Raw genomic sequence first — 10,299 nt, forward strand, 5'->3', positions numbered from 1 at the left:
CTCTGATGAAGGGTCTAGGCCCGAAACGTCAGCTTTTGTGCTCCTGAGATGCTGCTTGGCCTGTTGTGTTCATCCAGCCTCACATTTTATTACCTCAGATGAGTATTGGCTGATCTCTGTGCCCGCCCCACCGTGCAAGCTGTCCAATTGGACTGTTCCCACGTCAATGATCGGGCGCCAGCCCCCATTCTACTATTGGTCGACGGTCGCGATGCACCACACCTCCGCGGCTCGCTAATTGGGTGATCCCCACAATCGCTCCCCAACTCGCCATGTTCCCGGATTCCGAACCCGCCCCTCGTCCCAATTGGTTTATCCTGTCAAACGCCTCCATGTAGTGAGTATCGATTGGTTTATTCGCTGTCACTCAGTACAGGTCACGTGATTGATTGGCTGAGGCTGGGGTCCATCAGGGCCTTGCGGCCCAGTGGGTCGGTGATTTTTTTTGCCGGAGGGAGCCAGGGAAGAGGTCCCTGGCCGTGACTGTCCCCGTCCAGTGTTGCTGGCGGAGCCCATGTGTTCGGGAAGATGAGGGTTGGACCCGGGAAAGAGCTTCTGGAGCCGGGTCTGGGCCAGGCCATGAGCTCTAGCCTGGAGGTGAAGGTCGCCTCCCTGTTCCTGCTGCTGGTGCTGACCGTCCTGAGCGGCCTGCTGCCCCTCTGCGTGTTCCGGAGAGCAGCCGGAGGTTCCGGGAGCGCAGGCAAGGAGGGGCGGGGAGGACGGTCCCTGGTAGCTGGAGGGGAATAAAGGGCCCCCCCTTCCCCGGGGGACAGTGGGGGAAAGATGGACCCTCTCACGGGGCGGGGGCGGAGAGAGGGAAAAGGAGATATGGGGGGGGGGGGGGGGAGGGGTGTCGTAGAGATGGACCCTCACTTGGCGGGGTGGGGGTTGGCAGGAGGGAAGGGAGGAGGAGATTGGATGTGTTGGGGGAGTTGTTGGTGAGATGGACCCTCTCTTGGGTTGGCAGGAGAGAAGGGAGGAGGAGATTGTGTGTGTGTGTGTGTGTGTGTGTGTGTGTGTGTGGGGGGGGGAGAGAAGAGATGGACCCTCTCTTTGGGGGGGGGTAGAGGTTGGCAGGAGAGAAGGGAGGAGGAGGTTGGATGTGTGGGGGGGGAGGAGGGGGGCAGTTGGAGAAGGGGGGGGGGGAGATGGACCCTCTCTTTGGGGGGGTAGAGGGAGGCAGGAGAGAAGGGAGGAGGAGGTTGGATGTGTGGGGGGGGGAGGAGGGGGGCAGTTGGAGAAGGGGGGGGGGGTCAGAGAGATGGACCCCCTCCAGAGGAGGAGGCAGAAGATATGAACCCTCTCCTAGGATGGGGGTGGAGGGGAGGGGGGAAGAGATGGACCCCCTCTGGGGGGAGGAGGAGGAGGAGGAGGAGTGAGATAGGGAAGATGCTGGGGGTGCAAAACATGCAGCTTTTGACAGATGAGGTCTGACTGTGTGACTGTGGCCTTCTTTTTCCCCAAAGCACTGGGATCTATTATTCTCAATGAAATTGTGACCTTCCCCTGAGTCATTCCACACCCCACTGCCCCCACCCACCCTGGCCCTAAATTGCCCAGTGTTTTAGTTCAGCTGGATGTTGATGGAGCTTTACTTTTTAAAATACCTAACATTCATTGAAGACTTTGAATCCTTCCGTGACAGGTCAACGGCAAATTCTCGGTCTCCTCAGCTGCTTGGCGGGTGGTGTATTCCTAGCCACATGCCTGTTGGATTTGCTTCCAGATTTCCTGTCTGACATGGCTGCAGTGCTGGACAAGATGAAAATCACAGTGAGTTCTATTTAAATAGACCCCAGGTGTCTGATATCACAGATTTGTCAAGCATTTATACATTCACCCTGTACAAACCCAAGACCATGTTTCCATGGAGCATGGTGAAATAGGGCTGAATCAGCGTGGCCTGACAAATCTGTTCTAATTCTTTGAGGAATTAACAAGCCAGTGCATGTGATCTGTTTGTTTGGATTTCAGGCAGGCCTTTGACCAGGTGCCTCTCAGAAGGCTGCTAAATAAGATCAGAGATTAGGAGTAAGATACTAGCATGGATAGGGGATTAGCTGGCTGGTAGAAGGCAGTGAATGTGGATAAAGTGATCTTTATACATTAACAATCCAGACAATGGAACCGAGAGCATTGTTGCTAAGTTTTCAGGTGACACCAAGAGAGCTGGAGAGACAGTGCTGAGGAAACAAGGAGGCTGCAGAGAGACTTAAACATACTAGGAGAGTGGGCAAAGAAATGGCACGTGGAATACAATGTGGGAGATGTGTGGGTCTGCACTTTGGTAGGACAAATAGACTATTTTCTAAGCAGGAAAAGGCTTTGGAAATCTGAAGCTCAAAGGGACTTTGGAGTCCTAGTTCAGAACTCCGTTAAGGTTAACAAACTGGTTCGGTTCGCGGTTAAGAAATAGAAATACATGTCAGCTTTCATTTTAAGGGGTCTAGAGTACAAGAGCAGAGATGTACTGCTGAGGCTGCATAAGGGTCTGGTCAGACTGCTTTGGAATATTTTGGGCTCTGTATTGAAGGAGGGATTTTCTGGCATTGAACAGGGTGCAGCTGAATTTTGCAAGAATGAAGGTCTTGTCGTACAGGGAGTGGTAGAGGACTCTGGTCGAGTCGGTGGAGTTTAGAAGGATGAGGGAGGATCTGATTAAAACATATGAGAGGCTTGGGTAAAGTGAATGCGCTTGGCAGTTACGTTTGTGTTTGGGTGTCCCTGTGGACAGAACGTGTGGCCCTCACCAGTATGGCAGAGGCCTTTTGAGATAGGTGGCAACTACAGGGGCTAGGGTATATCGTCACCTCAGACACAGCTATTTCAATTTTAGTAAGTTTCTGTTTGGTTGTATAAGCTTCAGATTGATTTTGATACAGTGCTCCAGTATGGGTTGTTACATTATTATTTTTGATCTCCTGTTTTCATAAAACAGCCTAGAGAGCCTTACGCTAATTAATCCCACTGCTGTTCCTGTCCCATCCATGGTTGATGGGGATGTTGTCAAGGGAACTTTAATTTTAGTTTATTTTCAGTACAGAGAGCTTTACTTTCCATTTTCTCTCCATTTAAGACTAAAGGGAGACTTAGTGTCAGTTTATTTTCAGTTCAGAACAGTAGCACGGATTTGGAGGTGGTGTTTCTGCCAGTTGGAGAGATGAGGACCTGAGGGCACTGCCTCAGAGTGAAGGGACAACCCTTTAAAACAGAGAGGAGGAGGAATTTCCTCAGCCAGAGGGTGGGGAATCTGTGGGGCTCATTATCGCAGAAGGCTGTAGAGGCCCAGTCATTTGAGTGTCTTTAAGACAGACAGACAGTCTTCCTGTTTTTAAAGTGGTTGTATTGCAGAACTTTTATCTTATTTTTTCTAATTTTATACCTAAGATTTTTGTACCTACATATCTATGGACCCAAGCTGGTGCTCAAAGTGGTGACTTTTTACACTTTTTGCTGGACACCTATATCTCTGTACCCGAGTACATGTGACCATAAAACCTAATTTTAAGTTGATTTGGAAGCATTTTTTTTTAAAAAAAAAGGAGAATTCCACTGCTGCTTCTAACAGTACCACAGGAACTTTTATGTTTCCCTCTGTAGAATGGGACCCTGATTTAACATCCCATGTAAAAGGCTGGGCCCTCTGACCAAGCTGCACTCCTCTGCTATTGCACTGAGCTTTTCTGCCCAGGCTACACACACAGATTTCAGCTGGTGGATTTGGCAGGCAGGGTGATGGCAGTTTTGTTGCGCTGTCATTGTAACCAGGTGAATAGCTGCAGTGAACACAGTCCTTCCTGTTCCACGGCAGTTTCTTCCTCTGTTAAGACCATGTGTACATGGCAGGATTTCCGTTTGCAATGGTGTGTTCTCTGACTTCCGATGCCATCTGCTGAGTGAGCCACTTGAGCAATGGTAGGAGTGAAGCAGTCGCGAGTGGGGGGGAAAGTGTTCACCCGCAGTGCTCATTGTGGGTGAGCTGTGACCTGGGAATTGGTGATGTTGTTGTGCTATGGTGTGACTGAGGTCAGTCAGATTGAACACAGAGGAAATGACTAACCTGCTGATGTCACACCGACAAGTTCTGTACCATTAACCACCTGATGTCAGCTCTCCATTATAAGTCACTGACCATTCTTAACCTCCACTCTCCATTTGAGTCACCCATCCTGCCTCCACATCACAACTCTTCCTGTGCCTATCCATTCACTGATGCACTTGTGATTTCCATCTCGGACGATCACCACACTCGCTGTCGAGAGCTGCGACTGATTTCTAATGCAGCCTGTTGGATCAGTTTCACCATTGTCTTCTTCCATTGCTGCTCAAAGTTCCATCTGTTACCAAGTTTTAATTCATCAATCTGCTCAAGCTCCCCCCCCTTGACATCAAATATCATCCGTTCGTATGGCATTCGGGAGACGGGGTGGGTAGGGAACCCTTGAAAGAGCCAAAGGGGCTTTTCCTTTAACCCAGTGTTGACGCTGCCCCAGAAGAGCTGAATGGTGTCAGCGTAAGGGGACCTTTATTTTCACTTGCAATGGATAAAGGAACGTTTTCTCTCTGACTGTTTCAGACCATGGTCCCGTTTCCATTTGGTGGGAATGGAGCTCAGGGGGTTTGGTTTTTTTCTTAGTTTCCTTTGCATTCAATTGTTTATTCCACACTTTGACCGCTTACCGCTCCTGCCCCAAGAGTAGGGACAGAGTCGAGGAAATCCCTTCTCTTTTCCCCCAGAGAGTCACCTCTCAGCCTCTGTCGGCCCTGGGAACAAAGTCCCAGGTTATCCCTGTAACTCAAACCCTCCAGGCTTGGTAACATCCTTATAAATCCCTTTTGCACCCTTTCCGGTTTAATAACATCCTTCCTGTAGCAGGGTGACTGGAATTGTATGTAGTGCTGCATGTGGGGCCTTATCAATATCTTGTGTAGCTGTAAAGTGATGTTCCAACGTCTGTACTCAATGCTCTGACTGAAGAAGGAAGGTGTGCCAAACGCCACCTTCACTGCCCTGTTTACCTGTGACACCACCAATCATCTTCAGCACTCTGAACGTGCTCTCCATTTCCCCTCCACCAACTGAAGGAAAATATTCCTTACCCAGTGAAGGGACACAGCGAGCTGGCACTCCGTGGGTCGGGAGCTGGGCTCTGGCTGTTGTAATTGAGTGAGAAGTTGGAGGAGACAGTTTCACTCGGGTTGCTGGGCATCAGTTTATCAGCCTCTCGGGTCTATGAGGGAACAGCCTGTAGTTGGTGGCCATATGTCTCCCGGAAGGAAAGTCTTGCACATCTTGTATTCGCAAACTGTGTCCAGCTAAGTCAGTAATTACTCAATACTCTTTCAGCATTTGCACAATAGCTTGTGCAGTCACTCAGAGGATTGATTTTTGTCAGATTAGTGAATAACGTGTGAGGGAGGGAGAGAGAGGAAAAAGCAGTTGACCTTTTGACCCCTTGTGTTTGCTCCCATTCAATAAGGTCATAACTTATCATAGAAGCTCTATAGTGTGGAAACAGGCCCTTTTGGCCTAACAAGTCCACACCAACCTTTAGAACATCCCACCCAGACCCATCCCCCTAACCTAAACATCCCTGGACACTACGGGCAATTTAGCATGTCCAGTCCATCTAGCCTGCACATCTTTGGACTGTGGGACGAAACCGGAGCACCCAGAGGAAACCCACGCAGACATGGGGAGAATGTGCAAACTCCACACAGGCAGTTGCCCGAGGCTGGAATCGAACCCAGGTCCCTGGTGCTGAGAGACAGCAGCGCTAACCACTGAGCCACCGTGTCACCCCAATTGACCACTCCATCTTGCCCAGATCCATTGATAAATCTCTCCTACCCAGAGATCGTTCTACGTTCCCAGAACAGGGACAGCATCGAATTAGATAGAGTAAAGCTTCCTCTACAGTCCCCATCAAACACTCGCAGGACAGGGACAGCAAAGGGTTAGATACAAAGTGGAATCAGAGAGCTGTACAACATGGAAACAGACCCTTAGGTCCAACATGTTCATGCCAATCAGATATCCTAAATAAATCTAGTCCTATTTGCCAGCATTTGGCCTATATCCCTTTGAGCCCTCCCTATCCATGTACCCATCCAGAACTTTTTTTAAATGTTGTAATTGTACCAGCTCTCACCCACTTCCCCTGGCAGCTCGTTCCATGCATGCACCACCCTCTGTGTGAAAACGTTACCCCTTGGGTCCTTTCCCCTTAAACCTATGCCCCTCAAGTTTTGGTCTTCTGCCACCCTGGGGGAAAGCACCGTGGTTATTCACCCTATCAGTGTCCCTCGTGATTTTGAAGTAAAGCTCTCTAGACTGTCTTGGCTTTTTGTCTCTAACCTGTCCTGGATCTGCCCAGTGAATTGAGCCTGGTCATATTGTATATTCAAAACAGCAGTGTTTTCTTTGCCAGTTCCACTTTGGAGTTATCTGTTATACTGTAGTGAGCACAAGCATTAGTGATTCCTGCTGCTTTAATGTGTGTGCGTGTGGTTGTGTGTGTTTGTATTCCAGCTGCAGTTCCCCCTGCCGCTCTTTATCGTGGTCATGGGCTTCTTCCTGGTGCTGATCATGGAGCAAATTGTGTTGGCGTGCCGTGACCAATCGAGTTACCTTGAGGAGACCCAGTCGCTGCTGGGCAGGTCGGCCAGTGGGAACCTACACACTCAGCACCACCTCAGCTCGGGCGGGAGTGGAGCTCAGTGGGAAGGAGCTGGGCCCCACCTCCATGTGGATTTCAACTCTCACTCTGCCATCCGCTGCCTGGTTCTGGTGCTGGCGCTGGCCCTGCACTCTGTCTTTGAGGGGTTGGCAGTGGGGCTACAGGAGACCAGTTCCAAGGTGGTGGAGATCTGCATCGCCCTGTCGGTCCACAAGTGTATCATCGCCTTCAGCCTGACGTTGAAACTGGTTCAGAGTCGGCTGAAGTGGACAGTAGTTGTCAGCTGTGTGCTGGTCTTTGCTATCATGTCCCCCCTGGGGGCTGGTGTGGGCATTGCTGTGACGGAGGACTCCAACCACCAGCTGGTTCGATGTGTGCTGGAGGGAGTAGCCACTGGAACCTTCATCTACGTAACTTTCATGGAAATCCTGCCTCACGAACTCAACTCGCCCCACCAGCGTCTGTGCAAAGTCATCATGTTGATCCTGGGGTTTGCGTTGGTTACTGGGGTCCTTTTTATTCAGGTATAAATGCAATAGTCCCACCACGGTCAGCTCTCACACTCAGTTCGAATGACCCTTAGTCTTCCCTACAGCTCCATTCCAGTTCCCTCCACAGCAGTGTGGACCCATTCATTCATTCGATGCTATTGTGTCTGAACTGTACCCTCATCACTTGCTCTACCTTGGCTGTTTCTCTCTTAATGTGTGATCGAGCTGGCCTCTTCAGCTCTTCTAACCCTTCTGTATTTCCTCCACTGCTCCTCCTCATGTTTCAGATTCTGCTGCCTTCTCCTATGCTCTATCACCCAGTGGGGAATGTTTCTCTCCATCTACCCTATCAGTTCCTTTTCAAAACCCTCAATCAATCCTTAACCTCCCTCAGTGTTAGGTTTAAATTCCAGTGTCCTCTCGTGCAAGTGAATTTTCTTGCCTAACTCTCACCCATGCTGGAAGCCTATTGTCAGAGGGACCAGCTCCTTTTAGACTGACAGTCAACTCGAGGAATCGTAGGCTGCTGCTGGGGGTGAGCCTGAATTTTCAAAAACTGCTTGTTAAGTGGCTAAAGTTTTAGCGTACAGAGTCAGTACCAATTGGAGCTGGGTACATTTTAACCACAGCACCTGGGCTCACAAATGGCATGCTGTTTGCTCTCAGGAATTACGGCCTGTCTCGGGTGAGTCCTGCGTTTACAGGAGGACCGCAGATCAGAGCATTGAATGAAATAATGTGACTGGGGGAAAAGAGGAGACTGCCACTGGCCTATCTCCAGGGTTGGTGGGGGGGTGGGTGGGAAGAGACAAGCCAGATTGATCTCCATTATTCGGTGTTTGATAACTGAGTTTGCTCTGGATTAGCTCGCTGTTAATTATTTAAACTGAACTGAGAATGGGCAAAGGGCTGGTTGGAAAAGAGTTTTTTTTAAAAATACACTGTCTTTTCTGGAAAAAAACTTAGTTTCATCTTTTTGGAAAATAGTCACTTTTTAAACATTTGATTACTAGAACAGATATACACTTACAGGAGCCTACTTCAATGCTGTTTAATTGCTTAAAATCTAGCTTCTAACACCTGTTAATATGCTTTATATTCAACCTGTTCATGTACATGTTCTTAACTGTCCACTGGCCCCTGTGTTAGAAGGAGGGTCCCTGCACCAGGTCACTGTCGTGGACCCATATATTCGAGAGAAGGCAAGTTGGTGGGGCGGGGGGGGGGGGGGCGCGGTGTGGAGGGTGGAGATCAGTCAGGGTTCCGGTTCCTGCTCCTGGTCACTGTTCATAATTTGATGTTGAGAACATCTTTCTGGCTTTTAGGAGACCTGCACTCTCCTCATTGTGGGCTGAGAAACAACTGTCATTGATCCCTGAGTGGAAATACCTGTAGTTTTCCTCAATAAAACAATATAAATCTTTTAGCTTCAAACTTCTCGACCAGTCAGGTTCACTATCTGACAAATGTTAGCACAGTTCACAAGTCCCTCTTGTCATTTGCCTTCACTTTTTAAAATTTAAAATCCCAACTACTACACTAATACAAACCAAAAGCCGTTGTCCTGTAACTCATTTGTGTAAATCTCTCCATTTTAACAATAGTTTCACTGACCTTTCCTTGCATGTGCAGACCCCTTGCTGATTTACCTATTGAGTCCTTGACTCTCTGTTCACATCCTGCCCATACAACTTTATTTTATTCATTCTTCCTTATCAAACTTCTCCATTCACTGCCTGCTTCCCTGCCACCTGATCATCTTTTGTAAGGGGAGGAGGAAAGGCCCAGTTTTCATCCCCAGAACTGAGGATACAGCCTGGTGAAACCGGATTGTAGCACTAGCTCACCCTATCTCTGGATGTTCCTGCTCCTTGTTTGGAGATTGGAATTCTCTGTTCCCTGTTGGTTAATAATTCTGCCAACTGGTCATTAGCCTACCTCCTGGAATCTTAAGCTCTGATCTCTGTTTAAAACCACATGTCTAAATAATGTTTAAATGAAACAAAGATTCAGCTTTATATTTGTTAGAATTGAATACATCCATTTCTGCTTTTAGTCGTGATTTCATAGCTAGTTTTTGTATGAATGTAACACAATTTTGTGTAGTTTTTAAGAAGAAATAAAAAGTCTTCAGAAACCTTCTGTAGCTTTCTTCTTAAAGAGACTTTGATGTAAGCTCTCTGGGTTTGGAGGGTGTGCTTTCAGCTAAAACGGGACATATTGAAATAGTTGAAGGACTTGTATACACTGGGGCTTTTTGCATTTAAAAACATCCAAATTCTATCCCCCGCTAGCTTTCTACACCAATTTACATTGTGTCCCCCTTAGCATAGCTGATACTTTGGTAACTTCTCTCCCTCTAATGTTTGCCCAGTGGGTCATGGTGGCAAGTTTGTTGAGGTTCTGCAGGTGACTGGTTCAACTCCCTGATGTGTGGATTTGGCTGAAATGTATTACAGAGAGGGAGTGAATTATGTCTGTTTCCACACCTGATTGTTGTTCAACACTGCAAATGCTAACTGGTTGGGGTGTCACACTGTTAATGCTGGGCTGAAACAGAATCTCAAAATTCTGGAATAACTAGCCAGTTAAGCAGCATCTGTAGAGCCAGACAGACTTAAAGTTGATGACCTTATGTCGTTGCAAGGGACTGAGTGGCCAACTCTTGCTTTCTGTTCAATGCTCCTTTCTGATGAGTGTGGGGTGCAGCAGGACAAGCACAAGAAGAACCAGAGCCTGATGCGTGGAGGTAGCTGAAGTTATTGGAAGTATCCAGCTCATGAGCAAGACTTCAAGGAATGAAAAATCAGGTAAGTTCTCTGCATTAAGATGTGACTTGTTGCAGTTTACTAAAGACTGCAGATCATCCACTGTATCAAGCACCATGTCAGTAACAGTGAGTATTTGCTAGGCATCGAAGAAATACCAGCCAGAGCAGGCTGGGAATGTCACTGGACTTGTAATTTGGAATGCTATGGTAACATTCTGGAGACAAGGGTTCAGGTCCCTATCTCTTCCCTGTAACTCAACCTCCAATCCTGGGAACATTCTTGTGAATCTTTTCTGAACCCAGCCTAACAAAGACAACAATATGAATTTTACACTGAAAGTTAGCAGCTCAAACAGTG

At 48.1% G+C, this 10,299-nt stretch overlaps 1 protein-coding gene across 1 annotated transcript; it reads left to right on the top strand.

Moving 5' to 3' along the window:
- Window positions 1–350: 350 nt before the first annotated feature.
- On the top strand, window positions 351–8,396 carry LOC125449826 (zinc transporter ZIP1-like). The gene is made up of 3 exons (XM_048525749.2): window positions 351–700; window positions 1,646–1,773; window positions 6,533–8,396. Exons 1-3 carry the CDS (start codon window positions 529–531, stop codon window positions 7,208–7,210), a joined length of 978 nt encoding a protein of 325 aa, XP_048381706.1. The 5' UTR covers window positions 351–528; the 3' UTR covers window positions 7,211–8,396.
- Window positions 8,397–10,299: the final 1,903 nt, after the last annotated feature.

The sequence above is a fragment of the Stegostoma tigrinum genome, chromosome 47, assembly GCF_030684315.1.
Source record: "Stegostoma tigrinum isolate sSteTig4 chromosome 47, sSteTig4.hap1, whole genome shotgun sequence".
NCBI lineage: Eukaryota > Metazoa > Chordata > Chondrichthyes > Orectolobiformes > Stegostomatidae > Stegostoma > Stegostoma tigrinum.